Source organism: Abramis brama (assembly GCF_963993115.1).
Source record: "Abramis brama genome assembly, chromosome: 23".
NCBI classification, from domain to species: domain Eukaryota; kingdom Metazoa; phylum Chordata; class Actinopteri; order Cypriniformes; family Leuciscidae; genus Abramis; species Abramis brama.
In genome coordinates, this window is record NC_139985.1 from 29,891,168 (window position 1) to 29,917,379 (window position 26,212).

Consider the following 26,212-nt stretch of genomic DNA (forward strand, 5'->3'; position numbering starts at 1 on the left):
TTTGTTTGTTTTGTAAACATATCATTCATTATTCATTTATAAATATTAAGTAACTTTATAAATTAGAGCTAACCCTTACCACTAATCTAGATCTTAGACAGGCTATTCTTTTTATCCATGTTAGGAATCTTGTTTCTGCCACAGAATAAAACATTTTAAAAGATAATTGTGTTTTTTATCTCACAATTGCATGTTATAAAGTCAGAATTTCGAGAAATAAACTCTCAATTTTTCTCCCAATTGTGACTTTATATCTTGCAATTGGGAGAAAAAATTCTAAATTGAGAATTTTATAAAAAAAATTTATAAAAAGTCATAATTGTGAGATAAAAAGTCGCAATTACCCTTTTTTATTATTTTTATTCTGTGGCAGAAACAAGCCTCCATACAAGTTGGTTTCATAGTTTTGAAAAAACTTTTATACCATTTTCAAAACAAAAAAAACAGACTGTATCACACCTTTACACCTTGAAACATTGTTTTTTGTTTTATTTAATAATTTGTTTGTTTTGTAAACATATAATTAATTCTTCATTCATAATCTTAAGTAACTTTATTAATATAACCTAACCTTGTTGCCACGCATGTCAATGTGTTTAACTGAAACATCAGGCTCAAGTTGTACAACAGATTAAAAAAGAAAATAATAATAATAAATAAAACACAGAGATTTTAATTAAGGGGCTTCACAAGCATTGTAAATGAAAGATTATAACTCAATTTTATTTTTTGCATAGTTTCACCATCTCATAATAACATTGTAATTCTATCAGAAATAATTCAAAACAACTCTTTCATCTTTTGAAGAAAAATAATTAAAACTATAATGAAAATCAGATTAAAGGCCCATTCACCTGATTGTCATTGTTTTGAAAATATTGTTTTCTTTAAACAAGAGATTATTTTCTGTTTACGAATGAAGACAACATTCAGTTTCAGAATAAAAACATGAGAAAGGAAAGCATTAGTCATACAGGCTGATCAACCACAATTGTAGAATTGCACTATTTAAAAAAATATCATTCAATATTTTTAAAGCTGTTGGATATATATTAAAATATTAATGTCACTTGAAGCAAGAAAAATTGTAAGTATACATATTTAATGCATATATTTTTCTTTTACTTTTCACCAAAAACAGCATTAGTCCCATGATTGAACAGAAATATGTTTATTGTCTCTGGAACATTAAAACTATTACTCATTTATTAAAATCAATAAGAAGATTTAAATTAAGTTTTCTCTTTAAATTGCTTTCAAAACAATCCCTTTCCCTTCTTCAAGCTCTTCTGTTTCCACTGAGGAAAACTGTCGAACTCTTCTCTTGACATTCCAAATATGGCCTGGAAATCCTCATCCGACAGATATTTCTGGAATATAATAGAAAAGAGACAGAAAATGTGAAATGATTTGATCACTAAAATAATATTAACACTTTTATCAGTATACTGATGAAATATATATACAAATATGAATGTTACACACACACACACACACACACACACACAGCTCTAAAGAAAGTAGCAACACACTTTTATTAAAATGTATTCAAATATTTTAGTCAAATGTATCTCTGTTTCCCTGCTTCACTTTGACAGGCATGTGAAGTATTAACAGCGATTTGCATTGAACGACAGTAAGGCTGATGAGTTGCAGCCCGGGTCATGAGTGTGTGTGTGTGTGTGTGTGTGTGAGAGAGTGTGTGTGTGTGTGTGTGTGTGTGTGTGTGTGTGTGTGTGTGTGTGTGTGTGTGTGTGTGTGTGTGTGAGAGTGTGTGAATGTGTGTGTTTGTGAGTGTGTGTGTGTGTGTGTGTGTGTGTGAGAGTGTGTGTGTGTGTGTGTGTGTGTGTGTGTGTGTGTGTGTTTGTGAGTGTGTGTGTGTGTGAGAGTGTGTGTGTGTGTGTGTGTGTGTGTGTGAGTGTGTGTGTGTGGCGGCTCTGGACCAGTTTCAGACGTCGAGCTCCACACACATCATCAGATCACAGATACACTGTCAGTTGAGACACAATCGAGACCATACACACCAACACCAGCCAGCAACACACACTCGCACATGGCCTAAATTCGACACACAACAAGGCATTTGCTTAAATGACTCATGATAGACTTTGTGCAAATCTGACCAACCGCATAGGAAAATCTTATGAGAAAAAAAATGGAACAAAAATGGAAATGAATGTCCTGGTTGGCTTTTAAGGGAACGCTCTGCGACTGGGTCGTGAAGCATGTGTGTAATCAGTCCGATAGTGTGACGAGACGGCAGAGGCACGCAACGTCACCAACCGGGAACTATAAAGCATGTCCAAACAATTCAACGCTAGCGTCTGTGTCTGTAAAGATCCTGTTTGCGTCTCGAGCTCCTCTGGGACTGGATGCTGTGGTTCAGACGTGGCCGAGGCTAAGCCAAGCCAAGCCAAGCCAAGCCAAGCCACCGTTATTTATACAGCACTTTTTACAACACAGAGTGTTTCAAAGCAGCTTTACAGAGATAACAGGAAAATAATGCAAGGTTTGTTTCTAGAAAAAAATATTGTCACAGTCCAGCTTCAGTAAGCTCAGTGATGGTTCATTTCTGTTGTAAAAAAGTTATTAATTTAGTTCATTTATATATATAGCCGCTCTCAGAGGACCTTTAGGTGTGCTGAGGGATAGGTCACGATCGAGCACATCATCTCTTGTGTGCATCGAATCAATCCTGTCAGTTGTAAACGGATTAAAGCGATGGCAATCCCCTGGACAAGGGGGTTTGATCGAAGCATGATCAAGGACACGCTGCAATGCCTGCATGTAGTGCTGAGCGGTACAGCAGTTCATACCGAATACCGGTGTTTATTTTTGTTATGATATGAATTTAATAAACCGCAATACCAGCGTATGTCACTTTAAGAGCGTTGGGAACGCGGTGTTACTGAGACGGTGAAGATGGAGAGGTTAAACTATAATTGATAGCTGTCAAATTATATTACAGTGTTTCCCATGCATTGGTTCACAATATCAACACTGCTTTTTGGAAAATCTATTTGTGTTTGGCTTTGACATCGTTGAATAAACATGAGCACTGCACGTTTCACAGTCAAAACGCGGCGCAGGTGTTTGTATATGAATGTTTCTGAAGCGAACTGACAGTCTTTAGAAAAGTGTAGATGTTATTTCAGTTGAATCTCTCTTTATATTTCCTGATAAAGCAGCGCTTATGAGCCGTTACCGTGGAAACCGCTGTTTCTGCTGCTCCTACAGCGCCTCCTGCTGGAGCTCTTTATAAACACTGCAAACCTACAGAACACTACAAAACTGTTGTTGTGCGGATGAGAGGCCGGATTGTGTTAAGGGTTTTCTGTGAGAACGGTGTGTGTTAGCGGCCCCTAAGTTAATCACTAATGATCTTTACAACGGAAGTGAATCAATCAAAACTAACTTTATCTGGACAATAACTTTATTCTAGAGCTGCTGTAAAGCCTAAACAATCTCTGTCTTTCATTCTGGAAAATAATACAGAGTTCTTCTCCTTCTTACACATTACGAACCTCATCACACAAGACTTAATATCTGAAGTCATTTTGCTTCTCAAGTAAATGTCTCTCAATTTAAGAATGTTATGATATTCATACTGTAAAACAAGTCAAAAATACTGAGTAAGAAATTCATTTTTTGCACTAGATTTGGGAGCAGGATTTAGAGCAGGAATCCTCAAATAGTGGACCGTGATCCGGTTCTGGACCGGCTTGGCTCCAACCAGAACACAGATGCCACTGCTTTGGCTCTTGGGACCCAATATCCTCATCTTTAATGGTTATTACGGCTGTTTAGGGTTTTGAAGAAGTACTACTGAAGATGGAAATGTATAACTCTTCCAAAAAACTATTGTCTGGATCTCTGCTGGGAAGGGAATATAGAGACCGGATCTCTTGGAACTTCAGCGGATCACTCCTGATTTAGAGCAAAAGCAGGTTTCTTCAATAGCACCAGCTAGTGCTGCTCGCATGTCTGTTCGAGCTCCTGAAAACTAAAGCTGTGATGAAGCGTCACGCACCTCTCTGTGTGCGGGGTCCACGTCATCAGGCAGTTCCCCAGCCAGTTTGTTCATCAGCACTTCCGGTGGATAATGTGTGATGCTTTTAGTCTCTTCACCAGAGGATTCCTGTCAGGGGAAATTAACATTTTATGCAAATCATGCAGAAATGGACTGAAAAGTTTGTTATATTCTAGGGTATATAAGATCATACAGAAACAACTTTAGCTGGCAATGTAATCTCTCCTAACTCCTCCTTCAGTTGCTCGTAGGTTTTGCCACCCTAATGCGAGAATAAAAGAGTTAGAGGTTGTTCATCTGCAGAGAATTCCTTAGTATGCTTGTGAACATTTTCTCTATGTTAATTCAATGGAAATCAAACCTACACTCCATTTGGTAGGGTCCCAGGCAGTAAACCAGCCAGTGAAGGTAGGAGGCTCGAAGCCCTGCTTCACCATCATTATGGGAGTGTCGGGGTCTCGGGATCCAGGGTGAGTCCGCAAGTATTCCTGGCATGTTGTCACAGATTCCTGACGCTCCACATCATTTGCTTCATTTCCAATCCATAGAAATACCTAGAAGAACCAAACGCTGAAGTAAGGACTGCAAGATTTTAAAAGTGTTTAAAGATCAAGGGCCCTATCACACACCCGGTGCAATGCAATTTTTAAATATAAATAAATGTGACTGGAGTCTAAATTTCAGAGCTGCTGCAAACACATCGCTATGATCAGATGCTTTCTGAACTGCTGTTTTCTCTTTTCTGTGTTGTTTATTTTGTTATTGAGTGGATAGTGCGGCACATATTCATCTAAATGTGAGTGGCATTGGGATGTTCACTAACAGAATATTGCTGCAAAGGTGTTTCAAATTCTTTTTACCCTTAAATGAAGAACGAAAAAGAACTTCACCATGATGAGTGTATCAAGGCTTATAGCCACCAAACCTTATTTTTCATTGCAGATGAAATGTATAGTTTTAGTTTAAACTGTGTTGCTCTACCTGATCCCACGTGTCCAAAAGCATTACGTCATCCTCACTCAGATCATCCTGTGCGAACTGGGTCACCTCAGTCGCAATATACTGGCCCGTCTTATTGGAGCATTCGAAGAGGCGTGGTTGATGATCGGAAGTAACCATCTGTAATCTTTGAGAAGAAGTGACATCAACAGCCAAGAATAAAGAACTTATTTCCCATTGAATCTCTTAACACAACACTTTGTTCTGTATACCTTCTTTCGCTTGCGTATGGTCCTTTTCCACCTAAGATTTCCCAAAACTCATTTGGCTCCTGTCCCTCAGCCATGATTTCCTCAGACGAGCCTCGCCCAATGAAGGAGCTCACCTCTTTAGCCATGGCTCTCTCATCACCACTGGAGCCCTGAGAGGTTATCAACAGAGGTTAGTACTGGAACTAGTTAGTTATAGGAACTATCCCCCAGGATGGTTCTCCGAGAACTAATGGTTCCCCTTGGAACCTTTTCCTGGTTGCATTCGCACCGCCAGTAGGAACTCTGAAGTGACGCAAGACATGCTTGTTGTTGTGACTTTTATTTTGACGGCGCTGAGAACGACTGAACCTGAGCAAACAAACAGTGCTCACATTCTCCTGTTCATTAGTTTACGATCTGTCTAACAGTCCTGTCTAATACATCATCAGATAGAACTGTTATACATAGAAAGTAGACAGTATATGAAAAGTTATTAGCGTTTGCCATGTGGTTGAAGTTCAGTGTTGCTGAGCTGTTCGTAGAGTTAATTTCTGGAGTAAATATATAAGCTATAATCTGTGTGTTTACAAAGCTTTTTTAATAATGGCGGGTGCTGGTGTTTCGCGTGTGTTCAGCCAATCAGAGAACACTAACGTCACTGTAGTTCCTATAGCGCTGGTTTAGATCGACTCTGAAGTAGGAGTAAATTAGTTCCTCCAAAAGGAGTTCCTAGAACTAAAATGGTTCCTAGTTCCTGCGGTGCGAACACGCCAAAATCCGGGAACTTCCGCCAATAGCTCTAGTAACTATGAAGCGGTTCCTCCAGTGCAAAAGCCCATTATGTGAAGAGTAGTGCTGGACTTTGCGACATCTGCTGAGTGTTTTCCCATTAAAATACTATCGGTTATTCAACTTCTGTAGGAAGACTGCGTACTTTGCCATACCACAGGTAGACGCCATTCTGGCTTTTCAAAAGGAAGACATCATTGGAGTTGAGAGAGCCTGCCAGAGCTGGAACCTCTATTGCTTTTGAATTGGTTGGGTGAGAGCCACAGATCTGAAACAGGCGCACAGGGGGCTCCGGCTCTTGGCCACTCTTTCGGGAAGTCCCTCCCTACAATGGAAACAAAGGAACTTTATTTATTAGAAAACAACAGCAATTTCATAAACCTGGAATTTATTCATGTTCGAATGGATGCCTTTGACCAAATTATTTTGTAAAATATACCAAGTTCTGTCATGAAACTCCAGGCTGACCGGTCCTTTACATGCAGTCTGCAAGCAATCACATTATCACTGCATGGCACAAGCTGATTGGCCTCTGCTGATCCTGCAGCCAATGAGATTGCTTGCTCAACATTTAAACAGTCTGGTCCAGTGTTTGCTGTAAGCTGGTCCTACAGGACTATCAGAGTTCCTCTAAACCCCTCCACCTCCCCAGCTCCACCTGCCCAGCTCCATCTGTCCTCTGAACACTCCACCTCCCCAGCTCCACCTGCCCAGATCTGTCCTCTGAACACTCCACCTCCCCAGCTCCACCTGCCCAGATCTGTCCTCTGAACACTCCACCTCCCCAGCTCCACCTGCCCAGATATGTCCTCTGAACCCTCCACCTCCCCAGCTCCACCTGCCCAGATCTGTCCTCTGAACCCTCCACCTCCCCAGCTCCACCTGCCCAGATCTGTCCTCTGAACACTCCACCTCCCCAGCTCCACCTGCCCAGATCTGTCCTCTAAACCCCTCCACCTCCCCAGCTCCACCTGCCCAGATCTGTCCTCTAAACCCCTCCACCTGCCTAAATCTATACTCTGAACCCTCCGCCTCCCCAGCTCCACCTGCCCAGTTCTGTCCTCTTAACACTCCACCTCCCCAGCTCCACCTTGCTCAGATCTGTCCTCTAAACCCCTCCACCTCCCCAGCTCCACCTGCCCAGATCTGTCCTCTAAACCCCTCCACCTCCTCTGAACCCTCCACCTCCCCAACTCCACCTGCCTAGATCTATACTCTGAACCCTCCACCTCCCCAGCTCCACCTGCCCAGTTCTGTCCTCTGAACCCTCCACCTCCCCAGCCCCACCTGCCCAGATCTGTCCTCTGAACACTCCACCTCCCCAGCTCCACCTGCCCAGATCTGTCCTCTGAACACTCCACAGCTCCACCTGCCCAGATCTGTCCTCTAAACCCCTCCACCTCCCCAGCTCCACCTGCCCAGATCTGTCCTCTAAACCCCTCCACCTCCCCAGCTCCTCTGAACCCTCCACCTCCCCAACTCCACCTGCCTAGATCTATACTCTGAACCCTCCACCTCCCCAGCTCCACCTGCCCAGTTCTGTCCTCTGAACCCTCCACCTCCCCAGCTCCACCTGCCCCTGCCCAGATCTGTCCTCTAAACCCCTCCACCTCCCCAGCTCCACCTGCCCAGTTCTGTCCTCTGAACCCTCCACCTCCCCAGCTCCACCTGCCCAGATCTGTCCTCTGAACACTCCACCTCCCCAGCTCCACCTGCCCAGATCTGTCCTCTGAACACTCCACCTCCCCAGCCCCACCTGCCCAGATCTGTCCTCTGAACACTCCACCTCCACAGCTCCACCTGCCCAGATCTGTCCTCTAAACCCCTCCACCTCCCCAGCTCCACCTGCCCAGATCTGCTGAGGATTGATGTATTAATATTTAGTATGTCAAGTTATGCAGCAGCAACATGTCTTACATGTTCACAAAGGTGTGTCTGTCTGTATTAGAAGTCCATACTTGCTCTGCAGCAGCAGCGTAGCAGATATAGTCCACCAAGACCAAATTCATCAATTACGACCAATTAAGTTCAGATCTATACTCAAAAAGGTTAATTTCATTATGTTAAATCTACTTAAATTTGTAAATGGAAAGGATTTATTTTGTGTCTGTTGTGCTCATAAGTGAACTGTATTCTCATTCACAGTTCCATGCTGGTGGAACGCTCTCCCCACCCTCATCCGGAATGCAGAATCTCTGACAACCTTCAAAAGACAGCTGAAAACCCATCTCTTCCGTGAGCACTTAACCGCATTAAAAAAAAAAAAGAAAAAAAAAAGAAAGAAAACAACCTCCCCTTTCCCTCTAAAACCTCACTTATCGGGCTTATGCTACTCTGAATAATGCCTGAACTTCGTATCTTGAGCACTTCTTGCGTTGTTTTTGTTTTTGCCTCTTCATGATGACTCACTTAATCTAGTCCTAGTTTGTAAGTCGCTTTGGATAAAAGCGTCTGCTAAATGACTAAATGTAAATGTAAATGTATTGTTGACTACTATTTTGAAAAGTGTTGTGTTCTCACGTAATTCCGTGTAAGAACGGAAGTGAAAGAGCAAACAAGATGGATCAAGTTTGCTACTCAAGTCTTGTGTGTTTTATTGCTGTTTAATAACCCCATGCTTTGTCATGTCATTTATTTTGAAAATTGTCATTTGAGGTCATGTCCCTTTTGTAGTTATGTTCATGGTCTTTGTAGTTCTTTTGTTCTTGCTAATTAGGTTCAGGTGTCTCTTGTTATCTGATTAGTTCTCTGTTATTTAACCATGTGGTTCTTTCTTACCTTTGTGGATTATTGTTTGAATGTTAGATTTAGGGGGCGTTTTCACGACACTGTTTTCAACTAAAAACGTAAAACAATTTAATGCGTTTTGGCCATTCATTTACATGACAATGGCGTTTTGGGTGCCTGAAAACGCTAACTTTTGCAAATGGGTTTCAAAATGTCTCCGTGTAAACAACAGAGACGCGCATCTGTGAAGATGATGACGTCATGCATATTACGTATTGTTCAGTCTATCGTGTTTCATCGCCATCTAATGGCCTGGCAGAAGAATACAGCATTTTTAGTCGTTTTAATCATATCGTTGTCGTGTAAACGTACCCTTAGAAGACTTTGTTGGAATGTTCCAAAGCCAAGCCTTTTCAGATCACATGAATCGTAAAATGCTGTAAAATGTGTCAACATTTATTTAAATGTCTTTTGGATATTTAAATTTAAAAATAAAATAGGATAACAAGCAAACAAAAAAATCATGTTGGTTGGGTTGTGTCGTTGCAATGGAATTAAAAGTTGAACCGCTTTCTGCAGCAAATTAATCATTAAAAGTCAACCGGGGAATTTTGCTTATAATATGAATACGGAATGTGACTTTGTAGTATTAATATGGAGCTTATAATATGACAAAATTATTTGAATTTGAATTATTGACAAGTGTAATCTAACAAAATTTAATATTATGTGGAATTTTAAATAGTTCTGAATTTGATTTCTTTAAACAAATATTGAACATTTGAATTTTATAGACATGTATTTTCAAACAGCTGTTTTTTTTTTCAGAGCGGCACTGCAGTAGTTTTCTGCGCAAACGAGGTGGTGGTGGTTTAAGAGAATCCGTGAATCATTCGTTCAGACGTTTTTTGATTTAATATTGAAAGGTGAAAAATTTGAAACCAGCAATAGTGAGCACAGACCTATTATAGCATTTAGTGCAATTAATGCTTGAGTTACAACAGACTGAGCAAGTGCTTCACTACCTCAAAGATCACCATTTTTCCCTTGAAAATGGCCATGAAGTGTCGCGGTTCCTTCCCCATGCAGACTCTGACTTGAACCGGCTGGCCACCGTACTGTTGGTCCAGGGTCACGGACTGATACGCACAGGCCGTCACTTCATCCTGAGATGCATGACGGCCCTTCAGGAGAGAACCATAGGGTTACTTTCATCATTCATGTGCAACCAAACCCCAGAACTTTTGATTGCTTTGAGATATCAACACAACATTTGGTTCAGATGCAGCTGACATGATTGTAAATAAGCCCAAAGATGATTTTATGACATTTCAAATATGCTTTCTAATAGTCATCATGTCAGCCATGTAAAATGTATAATAAGCAGTGAGGTAATATAAGAACCTCCAAAAATGATCAAAGTCTCTCCTCTTTTATTTATTTTTATTTTTATTTTTAAGGTTTTCTATCAAATGAGACTATGTTCTTGATGATAACTTTTCTTTTTTCGTAGAAAGTAGTTTTTTTGTAGAGTTATAAATCATACTTTTAAGTATGCCTCTTAGATGTGAAATCATTAAAATGCCTTCAGGGTGTAAAAGGGTTAATAATATAAAACTCTTTCCTCTGTTCTATATGCATAAGGGAAATGTTACTTTACCTTCCACATGTAAAGAATGTAGCTTTTCCTGCCATTAACATCATAGCTGTACAGAATTAGATAGCAATCTCCTCCATAGAAGTATCCGTGCATTTCAGGATTCACCTCCACCATCTCCAGATTTTCAATGCGCCACACCTGAGGATGGAGAAGACTCATGTCTATTTCTATCTCCCATTATCTTGTGTTCTGATTGCAAAATCCTCCTGTTAGCTGATCAGATCTTAGTAATCCTCATTACCTGCTTCTGTCCGCTGCCATCATCCACCATACGCTCTTGCGCTGCAACATTGGGCATCACATGCATCCGACTGGCATCAAACTTCTCTTGAGGGACATCAGCTGATTAATGAGAAGAAACAGCAAAAATTAACGACCTCGTGAAATTAACATCACAGCTGCATGTAGAGCAGAACTAGACACAAACAATGATCTCCACATGCCACATTTTCACACTTCTCTACAAAATACATTTTGTGTCCAAAAACTGTCAAAACAGCCTCAATTTTCCATAATGTGTTCCTTATAAAACTGTGTTTTTGAGGTGGAATAAATGACGACATGTAAGTTTGTGAAGCCGTTTGTGTTTCCGTTCCCCCTTTGAATCTTTGACTCCATCCTTCCCTGTTTGGATTCATAATTCTTGTTTTGTTCACATCATTCCTACATGTATTTTCTGTGTTTGTGTGTTAATTTAATAAACTATTGCTCAACATTTCCATATCTGGCTTCCTAATCCAGCTGTCTAGTAAACTAATGGCGCTTTTCCATTACCAGTACCAGCTCAACTCGACTCGCCTCGTCTCGTCTCGGCTCGCTTTTCGCTCCGTTTTCCATTGCAGATAGTACCTCCACAATAGTACCTGGTCGTCATAGCGACGCCGCAGGAAACTGCCGTGACTTATTAAACTTCTACGCGAGACCTTTATTTTACTGTCTATGCGCGAGACACACAATGGAGGAAATCGAGTGTATGCTGTTTTTGGATGTTTTTGTTTTTGCTGTTTTTTATTCAGGATACTCCGTCTGGTGCGTGCAATAATGACGCAGTGAATAGTGACGATTCTCTCTGACCAATCAGCAGTCTGCCGTGTTTTCACGTCACATTTTAGTATCGCCTCAGCTCGCTCAGAACCTCGCCGGAGGTGGTACGAAAAAACTTACCTGGAAGCAGGTACAGGTACAACTTTTACACAGTGGAAAACCAAACAAAGCCGAGTCGAGTCGAGTCGAGCCGAGGCGAGCTGGTACTGTGTAGTGGAAAAGCGCCATAAGGAAGCTTGTTCCCGCTACGTAATAACAAAATACTCAATTTAAATGCGACTTTTTGTCTTACAATTCTAAAAGAAAAAAGTTATAAACTTGTAATTTAAGACCACCAGAGACGGTCAATACATGGTGGAGGAGTCGCGTCTCTCGCATCACATCGAGAATCTCGTATCAATTCAGTCATACGTGACCTTGACCGCTGATATGTCAGAAACTATATCAGCTTCCCAATACGTCACGGTCGGTCTCTTTAGTCATTCTCAATCCGAGTGACCAGAGACTCTGCCGGTCTTCCACCATTCATAGACCCACGGTTACGACCAGTAACCAGTGTTCTAACCAGTGTTATTTCTAGATGATCAATACATGGTGGAAGACAAATGTAGCCAAGTCACGAGGATGTGAAACTCAAGCATTTTCTGGCAATATAGCAGAACTAAAAGTAGTAGGAGCCACATTAATCCATATAACCTTGTGAATGTGCAAGGTGATGCCCATGTATCTGCTGCACATATCTCTGAGAGAGGCACACCACGTAATGCGGCCCTAAAAGTGGCCACTGCCCGAGTCAAATGACACTTAACAGATGTAGGCAATATGTGGCCTGTTGAAAGATATGCCTCACCAATAGTGACTTTGCTTTGACAAGGGTGCACCTTTCCTTCCGGGCCCAAAGCAGACAAAAAGCTGGTCGGTGGTACGCCATGGGGCAGTCTTTGATACACACTGCCTCAACATACGGACTGGACATAGGGCCGCCTTGTCCTCTTGTATAAACGCCGCCAGCTGAATGCGTTGGTTTGTGAATTTCTGAAATGCTGGGTTCGGCCAAAGTGTAACTTGATTGCCCTCTGGCCCCCCACCTGAGACACTGTGGACACTCACCGACCCTTTTGGCTGATTTTATGGCTGACTGAATGCTGTCTTCATAGAAAGGCTTCTAATATCTGCCTGTTCAATAGGGTCGTAAGGTGCTAAACACAGACTGTCCAACAACACCCGTAAATCCTACTGGGTACACACTACCCGTACTGGTGGCTTTAGCCATACAGCTCCTTTGAGAAAAGCCACTAGCCTATTGGCACCAATTGACACCTGCTCCAAAGGATCCCGATAAGCAGACAGGGCAGCCACAAACACTTTAAGTGTGGATGGAGAACGTCCAGTATCCAACAAAAGTACTACAAACATCCAGCACCACACTGATGGGACAATCAACTGGGTTGAGGGCACAATCTGTGCACCAAGAGACAAACAGTTTCCACTTACTGGCGTAAGTTTGACGTGTTGAAGGTGCTCTAACACTCATAACCTTCTTTCTTACTGCCGCTGAACACTGAGAGAGCACCCTCTCAACCCCAGGGCCCAGATCCTTCCGCGGTGGCAGGGGGTGAGGTGGCCCCGTTTTTAGAGTTGATAAGAGCCTGAACCAAAGCATTGCTGGCCAACAAGGAGACACTAGAATGAGCCTGTGATGCTTCTCCTGCACTCGGACCAAAGGAGTGGAATTGGGGGAAAGGCATAGAGGAGAAGCACTGGCCATTCGTGGGCTCAATGAACCCTCCTCCTCCTGCGCTGAAAACCATAGCGGACAATGAGTCGTTGTCCTGCTGACGAAAAGGTCCACGGCCGCTATTCCGTAGCTCCTCGAAATTGACTGAACAACTTCCTTGTGCAGACACCATTCCCCTGGTCTCGGCTCTGAACAGGAAAGTACGTCTGCTACACTGTTGCAGCGACCAGGGATGTGAGTTGAGCTGGCAGCCATATCACCCTGTATCGCAAGACTGGTTGCCCACTGAAACTAGGCAGGGTTGAGCCTGGTCAGTACCTGGATGCGAGACTCCTGGGAAAACTAGTTTCTGCTGGAAGAGTTGTTAGTGAGGCCAGCAGGGGGCGCTCACCCTGTGGTCTGTGTGGGTCCTAATGCCCCGATGTAGTGATGGGGACACTATACTGTCAAAGAGCACTGTCCTTCGGATGAGACAATAAACCAAGGTCCTAACTCTCTGTGGTCACAAAAAAATCCCAGGATGTCTTTCGAAATGACTAGGGGTGTAAATTTGCCCAGTGACCCCTGTCCATCATGGCCTCCTAATCATCCCCATATATATATATTTATATACTAATTGGCTTCATCACTCTGTCTCCTCTCCACCAGTAAGCTGGTGTGTGTGTGTGTTCTGGCTCAATATGGCTGTCGTCGCATCATCCAAGCGTGTGCTGCACCATTGGTGGTGGTTGAGGAGATTTCCCCTTTCATGTAAAGCGCTTTGAGTGCAGAGAAAAGCGCTATATAAATGTAATGAATTATTATTATTATTATTAGTTGCTCTGACTGAAATAAAGTTCTTGTCAACTGGAGACAGGGTAGGGACCTGGTGCCCCCTTGGTGATTGATTAAAAATACCACTGTGGTGGTGTCCGTCCTTACCAGAATGTGTCTCCCTGATAGTTCCTGCTTGAAATGTCTCAGGGTGAAAAATACTGCCCACAGTTCCAGTAGATTGATATGAACAGCCCTTAACTGTGGGTCCCAACTGCCCCGAATACCTCGGTGCTGCCAAAGTCCTCCCCACCCATTGAGGGAGGCATCCGTGGTCCAGCGTGTGTCGATTGTAAACCGGTGCCAAACGTTTGGCTATCAACCAGCGTTGGAACGGACGAAGATGCAACAGGGCTAGCTGAATGACTGATGACGCCGCTGTGAGAAGAACTGCCAGTCTTAGGAAGCTGATAAAGGGCAGCTTACTGAAACTTTAACAAGGTTGTCTGCAACGCCTTCCGTGAGGATAGCTCTCATTTCCCTGGAATCCAATTTCATGCCCAGAAAGCACACTGACTGACTTGGAGTTTTTGGAGCTTTTCTGAATATTCACCTGTTGACAGCTTGTTGAGATGACCTGGCGGACAACAGCCAATTGCCCAGATACGGAAGGATCAGCATGCCCTCTCATTGAAGTGGTTCCAGTGCCACCTGCATGACGTGTGTAAAGACCCGGGGAGAAAGAGGTCCTGCTCTGAAAAATGAACTGAAGGAACTTTCTGTGGTGCGGTGTGATGGGCACATGAAAATACGCGTCCTTCAGGTCCACCAAAGTGAACCACATTCCGGGTTTGATTGCATGACGGACATCTAAAATCCGTAACATCGGAAAGGAAGATGCTTGAGACTCTTGTTTAAGCGGCTGAGGTCCAGGATGGGCCTCAAGCTTCCATCTTTCTTCCGGACGAGAAAATATGTTGAATAAAATCCCCTGGGATGGATGTGGGGATCTCTGTTGAAAGAGCCAGGATCTGATGAGGATCCCGAACCACTGTTGGATGAACCTGGGTACTTACTGAGGGTCTGTGACAAAAATGAAGACAATATCCTGTCTTGAGTGTGTCGAGAAGCCACTTGTTGTTTGCAGTGCCTCTCCAATGATGTAACTGAGAGGTTGAAAACAGTCCCGTCACAGACCCTGAGCCCCTAGCGACGACAGGGAACATTTCCATTATCCTTGGGGGGGAGCCGGTGAGTAGGATTAGGACAAGCTGGAGGCCTGAACTGAGAATGGGGTACTTCTCTTCGCCCAAGAGCCTTTCCACTAGAGAAGGCAATTGATCCCAATGCCTGCAGAGAAGCATCAAGAAGTTCCAGTGCAGTATTATATGGTGCTGCTGTAGACAGGGTCGAATGAAATGCAGGCAGAAGACGAGTCATTGAATCTCCAACTCGAGTCAATCCTGACACAGTGTTATACACACAAACCAATAAATCATCAGTATGCCGGCATTCCGGGTTGGGGCAGCGTAACTGCTGCTTAAGGGCCTCATCTGGAGATACCACCAAAGAAGAGATACATGGCTCTACAGGAGGCATGTTACCGAGCCCCATCTTCTGGGCTTCAGCCATTGCGGCTAAAGTGCGTGCTACTTGATCCGGTCTGGAAGAAGGGGTAGAGCGAAATACCGAGAAAACAATATCAGTAAAGTCAGGACAGCTAGGTATCAGGAAATACTCTGGTCGGACAACCAGACGACGCAAGAGGTTTGAAGGCCCCAGTGATGGAGAAGGTAGATCCAAATTCAACTTAGCAAGGGCCATTTTGATTGTGTCTCGCAATGAAAATGCCACTGAAGAACCAGCACCTTGAATGCTTGAACCCTCATCACTATGAGAGTGCTGAGACTGGGCATGCACAGTAGAAGTCTCCTCCAAGGGTGTATAACGGTCCTGCTCATTAGCGACTAATGAATCTGAGGCTGCCAGAGATAATGTGTCCAGTTCATCCCTATAACATTCACCTGCTGGTTCGAACCTGGTTAAGCAAGGGGTTAAGCACAGATGTTCTCACTTACGTACTTGTGCTCTGAGTAGCAGAAGGAAACGACTTCACCAACAAAGCCTGAATGCCCTGCACAGCATTAGATAGCTCAGCTACCTGGTGGGATAGTGTTGCATCCTGGGTCTGCTTCTTCCTTGGAGGCCCTTTAGTTTTACTAGCTGAGTGCTTGCTACGAGTCCGAACCTTGATTTTGACTGGTGCCAAAAAAATCTTGAACTTACAGGTTCAAATTTTGGCAACCTTTGTAGCCTAACCTCCAAAGGCATCAAATTACATTCCGGGCAAGGGTCAGTTAAAGCCTCCATGAGATGTTCGATGCCTAGACAGGCAGGACATTGAACATGGCAGCCATAACGCCTAGAAAACAACCCTGGTCAACCAATGGATTAATATCAGCGATAAATATAGCACTTGTGGCGGATCGACTGCCACCCCGTCCCTTAACTCGCCGCCCTTCGCCAGGTTCCCAACTGGAGTGGGTGTGATTGGAGAGGCGCTGAAGAGGAGAATTGGCGGCGTGTGATGAGGCACACCTGAAGATAATGAAGCCTCATCACTGCCACTGTTAAATGCTGAGCACGCCTCTCCTCGAGAGACCGGTCTCTTCCCTGTGCATGCACACTGATGTCCTTGTGGGTCCAGGAAGGGAGCGCAGAGGGATTCCCGTGCCAGCAGAGTTGTGAGACGCCAGACCCATGGTCCGAACGGAGAACCATGCGTGATGCCGCTGACGGACTAGGATGCCGGGCCGCTATTCTCCTCAAGTTGTCATGGATGAAGAGGAAAAGCCGTGATGCTGAAGCCTCCGCCCCTCGCGGCTTAGACCAAAGAGAGAAGCGTTTTCGACAGACACCGCCCCCTTACCTGGACCCGTCCCATCTCTTCACAACCCATCCTTCACTATTTCCTGGCACAACGAGGACACCAGATCCCCTTTTGTTTTAACACCTTTTAACACCGTTTTTAATCCCCATTTTTGGACATTTTATGTTTATTTCTGTTAATAAATACCTCTCCGAGGCCTGACGCCACTCCCACTGTGTCTGTCGTTTGCTCCCCCCACCACACACTCCAGTGATATGCGTGTTAAGTGGTTGTCACAGTAAACGCACACAATAACTAACGCCCTGGTTAACGCAGACATAACACAAATTGATTGCAATAGGTATACACACGGTGAAAAAAAGAACCCTGGTTAACCAATAAGTTCTCACAACACTCACCTTAACTCCAGTGGCTGGAACACCACGTTTGTAAAGACCCTGGATAACCAATGGGTCTGAAAACAATCCAATAAAGTCCAAAATTGCGTATCTTTGTTTTTCCTCAAGACACAGCTACAGTGGGGAGCAATGCCAACCCAAAAGCTGTGCTCACTCAAGCGAGATCTGTCCGCGAGAATGACTAAAGAGACCGACCGTGACGTATTGGGAAGCTGATATAGCTTCTGACATGTCAGCGGTCGAGGTCACGTGTGACTGAATTGATACGAGATTCTCGATGTGATGCGAGAGATGCGACTCCTCCCACCATGTATTGACCATTTCTGGTGGTCTGGAACAGTGAAATAGAATGTAAACTATAATAGGGAGATTACAAACAGAAGGTCAGTGTAACTGAGGTTTAAAGACATTAAAAAACACTTCCCCTGAAAGTGTGTGTGAGAGACTCATACCGACTCTCCCCACGGTGTGTGTTCGGCCCAGACCCGTCGTCTGCTCTCGGACACTCCAGCTCTTGAAGAGCTGTTTAAACAGAGCCGATTCCCCTCCGTCACTGAGAGCCTCCACTTTAGTGCTGAGAGGATATCCCTTCAGTTTAATGAACTCCTGCAGAATCGGTCACATTAACACACAACACTTTCCCTTTAGTTCAATGAACTCCTACAGAATCAGTCACATTAACACACAACACTTTCCCTTCAGTTTAATGAATCAGTCACACTCACCAGAGCTCGAGTCATTGCTGCTTGTCTCTCCGCCTTGTTGGCCGTCTTTCCCTTCCACACAAATATTGACATTCCCCCCTGATCCAAAATATAACAGTCCTAGATAGATAGATAGATAGATAGATAGTGAAGGTTGATTAAAGGTGATGATGTATTATAAATCTCTGATGTCCTCAGAATGTGTTTGTGAAGTTTCAGCACCCAGATTTTTTATTATAGCTTGTCAAAGTTGCCCCTTTTTGGGTGTGAAGGAAAACACTCCGTTTTGTGTGTGTACCCCTTTTAAATGCAAATGAGCTGCTGCTCCGCCACCGTTCAGAAGAGGGCGGAGCCTTTACACGAGCTTCAGAAACTGGAACAACATAACAGCCGAATTTCTCTCAGGCAAAATGTCAATAATACCCAGTAGCGAGTGCAGCCTTACATGTTTGAACCGGAGTCAGACACAGATGGAGAGATCAGGAAGAGTTTGCAACTGTTAGACTGTACATGGACGTTTCTGAATGGTTAGTGGATACATTTATGTAACTTAGTTGTTGTGGAGTTACATTGATTCATCTCATCGACTAGCCTGTATCGTCATGTTAATCTATAAACTGTTGTAAAGGTGCTTGTGTGTGAACTGTATTAGGATGCCCACAGAGCCAGAACATGTATATCTGCTGCATGGAGATAGAGCTGGTATGGTTGAGCTCATGGTTATAATGTGGGACTGCTGCTTCACTCAGGGCGAGATCTAGTGCAGATCGTCACCAGTCATGGGCGGGTTTCACTACTCTTACGCAGGAGTAGGGGGAAATCTGAATCTGATGAGATTTATAATGATATATGGGTATTATAAAAAAAAGTATTGGGTGGATTTTTACCAATTTAGGCTGGTTGTTTACACACACTGTGGACACACATCTGTGTTCAAACACATTTTATCAAAGTGAATTTTGCATAAAAGGTCTCCTTTAAAGTACTGTCAGTCAAAAGTTTGGTAAGATTTTATAATGTTCACCAAGGCTGCATTTATTTGATCAAAAATACAGTTAAACAGTGAAAAATTATTCCAGTTTAAAATTGTTCTCTATGTGAATATATAGTAAAGTGTAATTTATTCCTGTGATCAAAGCTGAATTTTCAGCATCATTACTCCAGTCTTCAGTGTCACATGATCCTTCAGAAATCACTCTAATATGATGATTTGATGCTCAAGAAACATTTATGATTATTATCAGTGTTGAAAACAGTCATATCTTTGTGGAAACTGTGTACTTACATCGTGATTCAGCAAGTCTTGTGTGAGTGGACTGGTTGCAATCTCAGTGATCTTCATCGATCCGTTCACATCAGACACACTTCAAAGTTTGAGATGTGTTAGATTCACTCGTACTAAACATATGAGCCAATTAATCAATCAATTTATAAATGATATTTGTGACCCTGGATCACAAAACTAGTCACAAGTTGCACGGGTGTATTTGTGGCAATAGCCAATAATACATTGTATGGGTCAAAATGATACATTTTTCTTTTATGCCAAAAATAATTAGGATATTAAGTAAAGATCATGTTCCATGAAGATATTTTGTAAATTTCCTTCCGTAAATATATCAAACATTTATTTTCATGAGTGAATGCAGCACAATCGCGTACATAAATGGACAACTTTAAAGGTGCAGTGTGTAATGTTTAGCGGCATCTAGTGGTGAGGTTGTGAATCGCACCCAACAGAAGTTACGGTGGCCGACAGGAAGTGATGTCATCGTCTGAGACAGCAGAGAGTAGCCAGTTAAACAATGAGGTTTCTATACATAGATAATTTAAGAAATGAGGTTTACTTAATTATTCAGTAAAACGATAAGTTATTGTGAATATTATTGTTACTTGTTCATCATTGTGTCAGTGTTTTATTCTCTGACTTTAGCGAGCTTCTTTGCACGAAGAACAACATAGTGACGAAACGCGTTTGTCCGTTCAGGGCCACCGTAGAAACATGTCGATGTAAGCGGACCCGCGGTGTGTGTAGAGAGATATGACTCATTCTAAGGTAATAAAAACATTACGGTTCATTATGTAAGGTCTTTATACACCACTGAAAACAGTTATGTATATGATATTGTCAACAGATCCTCTTAAATATTACACAATGCACCTTTAAAGGCGATTTTCTCAATGTTTCGATTTTTTTGCTCCCTCAGATTCCAGATTTTCAAATAGTTGTATCTCGGCCAAATCCTATCCTAACAAACCATACATCAATGGAAAGCTGATTCATTCAGCTTTCAGATGATATTTAAATCTCAATTTAAAAAAATTTACCCATGTGACTGGTTTTGTGGTCCAGGGTCACATTTAATGTTTTCCAAGCAGCTGATATGAAGGACAGTGCATCTGAGGGCTCTTACTGATATAGCGTGAGCTTGTTCATCTGCTCCTGGTCAGATATTTCATCGGGTGTCCCGCTGGGCAGCTCTGAGGGCCTTTCACCCATAATGCCCACCATAACCTCCATTAGTAGAGAAGATTTGGCCTCGGCGTCTCCTTCAATAACCCCTATTTCTGCCCGACCCCCTCGCTCACGGTCCCGGATATCCTTCGCCAGCATCATGCCCTGAGAGACCATGATAAACTGCATTAAACATAATCTCTCTCTATATATGCAGTATACATATATATATATATATATAAGCTGCCAACCTTCAGACGTTCTTGTGTGTTGCTCTCCGGGCCGTTCCACTGGATAATGGTCTTTCCCAGATCCAACAAAAAGACACTCCCAGTGTCGAAGCTCTTCCAGCTCATTTCCACCTGCACAATATTTCATAATTTATAGCCTGAGAATTATAGTCTGAATAATTTTAACCTTTGCGCATCAATTAAAAGTTACACACAGGTCCATAGTGGACAAAAATGTCAGTGTCAAAAAACTGTCATAAAAATGTGAAGTTTGGGAGCACAGACTTAAGTTTGGTCTCATTTTAAAGAAAAACCGTTGGCAGATTATTGTTGAAGTAAAACAAGTTTAAAAAGTAAAACCAAAAAAATAAATAAAAAATTATATAGGTTTAAGTTTATGAAAATGATTTATGAACATTAATATATATAAAATGTATATTTTCTGAAACACTTTGAACTCTGACACTGCTAGAAAATATACAGAAGCAGAAAACAGGAATAAAGTGAGTATTTGCTTTATAAACCAAACCTGAGAAAATGGCCCTATCTGGGAAAAAATGAATAAAGATTGGATTATTTTATATTTAAATGGCCCTGGGGTTAAAAATCACAGTTTTAATGGGTTTCAATGTGGACATTCTAGTCCTCAAGGTCCTGAGAGGAAATATTTTGTGTACCTAGTGTAAAATAGATTAATTAAAGGAAATTGGGGTGAAATAGTAAAACTCCAATAAAAACACACCTGTTCCAAAATTTATGTATTTGGCATTAACACAGGAAAAATGATCCAAAAAACAAACTAAAAAAAGACAAAAATGTTCATAAGGTTGCACAAGGGTTAAATCATTACTGCACGTTTTGTTCATCACTGGACTGATTTCAAATGTTACGACTGATTACAGGCCGAGAGGAAAGTTCCCTGATGGAGATTCACAAGCATTTTGACAGATATTCTCAATCCCGGATAGTGTTGTGAGGAACATCAGGGTTATAAAGAATGATAGATCCTCACCTCAGTGCCGGTCACTTTTCTTCTCCCCTTCACATGCAGAAGTCTCTGAATGTTATACGTGTTTGTCTCCACATGGCTCATTCCTGAAGACAATCCTCCTGACTTATAACTGGGACATAAACACATATATCTGTGATTTCTGTCCTCTTCATGCACTAAAACACACACACACACTCAAACAGAACACACCACTGATCGTTGTGTTCAGTTCTTCATCAGTGTTCACTGTTCAGTGATAATACCTAAAATACATGTGTATGTGTGTGTGTGTGTGTGACTCCTACATGATGCCCTGTTTGAAGTATCCGCAGAAGATGCTGGACTCGTGGCCCTGAACCTCTCGGTGTTGGACCGGAGAAGATCCGAGGAACTCGTCGAGCTGAACCGCGTAAACCGCAGCGGATCCCTGTTCATCCACAGAAGACATCGAGCCGATCCAGTAGTGGATGTTGTAGAACGCATATCCGCCAGTTTTACGAGTCTGAAACCAGAGACAAAAAACATGAAGCTGCTACTGCATTCCTGAATCAGTGGTGAAACAACATCTAACATAATCTGAAGGACACACTTACTGAGAGCAGTAAATAACAGTCACCGTCATAAAAATGTCCGTGGAATTTTTCTGGGACCAAAACAAGATCCATTTTCTGGAGAAAAAAATCAGTGAAATTGTGCAGTGTGAAATTCACTAGAAAACTGTCCAAAATCTTTGATTTAAAGGGGTGGTTGATTATGATTTCACTTTTCTAACTTTAGTTAGTGTGTAATGTTGCTGTTTGATCATAAACAACATTTGCAAAGTTACGACGCTCAAAGTTCAAAGCAAAGGGAGATATTTGCTTCTACAGAAATTGCCTTTTAAGGACTACAACAAACGGCTGGTAGGAACTACACGACATTCCTCCAGCATTAGTGACATCACCAACCCTAAAATGTGCATAAACCCCGCCCCCGGGAACGCGATTTATAGATTACCAAGACAGAATATGCTAATCAATGACTAGAAGATAACTCCACATAAGCTACATAAATTCATCAACTAACCATTCAGAAATGTCCTGTTGCTTCTACATGTTGTCACTTCTTCTCGAGTCTCTCCATCATTGTCTGACTCGGTTTGAACATAAAAGGCTAGAAAAGTTTGAAAAGTTTTTTCAATTTTCAGTGCATGTGTGTGTGAGGTAAAAGGACACAAGCTCTTGAAGCTCCGCCCACTGTGCCGGGAGCTGCAGCTCATTTGCATTTAAAGGGACAGACACAAAAACAGTGCGTTTTTGCCCACTCTCAAAAAGTGACAACTTTAACATGCTATAAAATTATCTGTGGGGTATTTTTAGCTAAAACTTCACACACACACTCTGGGGACATCAGAGACTTATTTTACATCTTGTGAAAAGGGCATTATACCACCCCTTTAAACACTGTGATCTGGGGCTGGATTCACGAAACATTCTTAATAATAAAATTCTTTTTAACTGCCATTTTCTTCTTATTTTCTAACTCAAGAAAAAATATAAGAACATTTGTATTCCCAAAAAATCTTCTTAAGAATGTTCTTATCTTTTTTCTCACGAATTTATTTTTTAAGAATTGCACTTAGGAATATTCTTACAAACTTAGAATTTATCTTAAGAATTTTCTTAACTTCTTTCTTAAAGGAACACTGTGTAGGAATTTCTCCCATCTGTGGTGAAACTGTATTTTGCAGTCAAACGAATAGTGCTCTCTAGTGCCTGGCGTGTTGAAACTACGGTAGCCGTAATGTGCCAAGAAGCTATGACAACATGTCTTCCAATAGCACTTTGTCGAGTTTAACTATACATGTTCTACTGTTATGCTGCCTATAATGAATTACACAACCAAGCAATGAAAAACAGCTTGTGATTTAGACCGTAACATTGACTTACCTGTCGAGAAAGCAGGAAACTTCAGCGTCCCTTTCAAAGTCTTTCTCCCTCATTAGCTCTTTCGACCTGGGAAAGGCTATCCCGATATTTACCCTCGTTTTTTGAATTCGCCGGTCACGTTTCATTTTAAATTAAATTTTTTGCTTTTTTGGCGACGAGGATTCCTTGTCCTGTGGCTCGGCATAAGTATGATCCTGCATTATGAAGTACCGTGCAGTGCAGCCTTTCAGATGTGCCGGGCCATGACCAGCGCCTCTGATCTCCTGTCCGTTCCAGCGGGTTTCAGTCACGTGACGCTGGCTCTGAACGAACACGCGTTGTGGAAACGCGTTGAGGTAAGCTAGTGCTTTTTGTCCCTCTCTGCTATTATAGTTTTTCAAGATGGTGGAACGACATGGAAGCCTCCTTGGACTTACCCGTCCAATGTAAATAAAGATAAGAAATTCTTCGCTTACGAGTATAAGTCAGATCATTAGCAGAGGTACTTTTACACCAATGAGGACATATTTATGAATAAAGACATTGATTTTAGCTAATAAAATACTTAAACTACACAGTGTACCTTTAAGAAGGAAGATTTTTGTGAATCTGGCCCCAGGTGATTAATACAATACAAAAGTTACACCCTAAATTGGTATTCAATTGCATTCAATATTGTAAAAATTAAGCTTTATATACTGCATTTCATAAGAACATCAGAGAAGAAATCCAGAGTAAGGTAAGAGGCCTGATAAAGGATTTACACTCCAAATGGCAAATCCATCCTTATGAGGAAAATTAAAGGAGCTTCAGAGAAGAATTGACCCTTAAAGAGGAAATATTCTGCTTTTCCTCATCTGTGTTTAGTGTGTAATGTTGCTGTTTGATCATGTAAAAGCTCCAGTTCTTCTCTATATCAGTGTCAGTGTTTCTGAACTCCTGAAACACCTCCATTGTAGTCTTGAGTTTCTTCTGAAATGAACACGCCACAATATTCCTCATTTAAATAATTCATACGCAGAATAAAGGGGCGGGGCCTGGTTGAGTTAGCTAGTAGTGTGTTAAACTGGCGCTTATGGTAAGGAGCGGGACATTTCCCAAACAAGTTTCACATACTGTACATCCCATCATTAAAACAATAGTTGGCTTATATTCTCGCACATTATATATGCAAACAGCACATTGCAGGCTGTATTGAGTGGGAATTTAAAAATGTCTTTATACTTGATCAAAAGATGTTCAAATCAGCGAACAAGTTAACAGCAGCGAAAACATTCTTCATGCATACATTTCTTCAATAGATTATGTATTAAATGATTCTTTCACCAATGAAACCCACCTCGATCCTCCAGATGAGTGTTCCTGGAGAGTGTGTGACGGCTCTGAACGTTTGCTGCATCTTTCAACACTAAAACACCACATAGAAAATAAACCTTTAATTCACTATAATTAGATCTTCCTTCATGTTGAAGAAGTTATTGCCAGTATTTTTCACACTCACAATAGTGTCCAAAAGTGATGTCCGGAGGGGAGATTTGTTTTTAATGACTCTACAAGTTTAACGAACCATCAAAATATGAGGAAATATTTTTGATTATTTCAAAAATTAAGTATGAGGGAAGAACAAAACACTTTAAGGTTTATCTGACTAAACTATTTGGTAAAAAAAGGGAAAAACTACAACTACATGTTATTACATTACATACAAACATTAAATACATTAATATTTGGTTGGTTCACTCTTGTTTTTGCATGTGGCCAAAAATGATGTTGCACAATGTTTCATTAAGTTATTATCACAAATAAAACAATTGAGTCAAAGCACAACTATGCAATATGTTGACAAAATCTTTAACACATTTATAATAATATTTGAATAAAGTGTCACTTTTGGCCACTATTGAATGTTTTATCATGTTTAGCTCAATGTAAAATAGTTTTAATAACAGTTTAATATTGTTAAAGCAACATTAATTTTAAGTTTGAATAGTTACCTTGAAGCCCGAACAGTGATGTTTAAAGAAGACTCTCCTCAGATAGATTGAAACTGATGTGTTTAGTCCAGAGGCAGTGAACAGATCCGGGGTTCTCTGATCCTATAGCAGAGAAGAAACTAAAATATGCCCTTTTTTGTCCATATCTTTGCTGCGATTGAACAGATGCTTCATTTGATTGTATTTGCCTGCTGTCACTCAAAGCTCCGCTCAGCAGCCAATCAGGATAAAGCTTCAGCCCAGTCTATGCAAATGCGCAATGTAAACAAACAGAGATATTCAAAGGACAAGAAAAGAGTGATGGAGCAGGTGCTGATCTTCAGTGGGTCAGAGTCTGTTTACTGCCTCAAATCAATGCAACCACAGACTAACATATCTCAGATGATTAAAATGCAGAATGTCATTTCATATTGTTCCATTGGTTCTTTCTCTAGGATTGCAGAAATGATTTGGTGTCAATAGTCATGGTGGGATAAAACCTTTCTCAACTATTACACCAATTTCAGAAATAAGTGGTTACAATATAGCAAAATATGTGGGATTACTGAATGCATTTAACTGAATTAAACTATTAAAATTAAATAAAAACTAGATCCTTTGTCCTGTTTAGTATACACCAGTGGCGTTGCAAGAGGGGGGCTTTGGGGGCTTAAGCCCCTGATGTTTTGTCAAAAGCCCCTTATCTTATGGAATATAGTATGTTTCACTTCAC

General features: G+C 41.7%; 1 protein-coding gene across 1 annotated transcript; it reads right to left on the reverse strand.

Annotated features, from left to right (window-relative positions):
• Positions 1-463: 463 nt before the first annotated feature.
• avil (advillin) lies at positions 464-25,578 on the reverse strand. The gene is made up of 20 exons (XM_084101610.1): positions 25,501-25,578; positions 24,846-24,914; positions 22,193-22,267; positions 21,905-22,101; positions 21,621-21,729; positions 20,630-20,740; positions 20,338-20,543; positions 19,209-19,287; positions 17,945-18,043; positions 17,672-17,825; positions 10,638-10,738; positions 10,397-10,534; positions 9,762-9,920; positions 6,155-6,334; positions 5,242-5,390; positions 5,012-5,156; positions 4,396-4,584; positions 4,224-4,292; positions 4,031-4,138; positions 464-1,370 (listed from the first exon to the last, which is right to left on the reverse strand). The coding sequence occupies exons 2-20, from the start codon at positions 24,903-24,905 to the stop codon at positions 1,257-1,259; spliced, it is 2,442 nt and encodes an 813-aa protein (XP_083957736.1). The 5' UTR covers positions 24,906-24,914; positions 25,501-25,578; the 3' UTR covers positions 464-1,256.
• Positions 25,579-26,212: the final 634 nt, after the last annotated feature.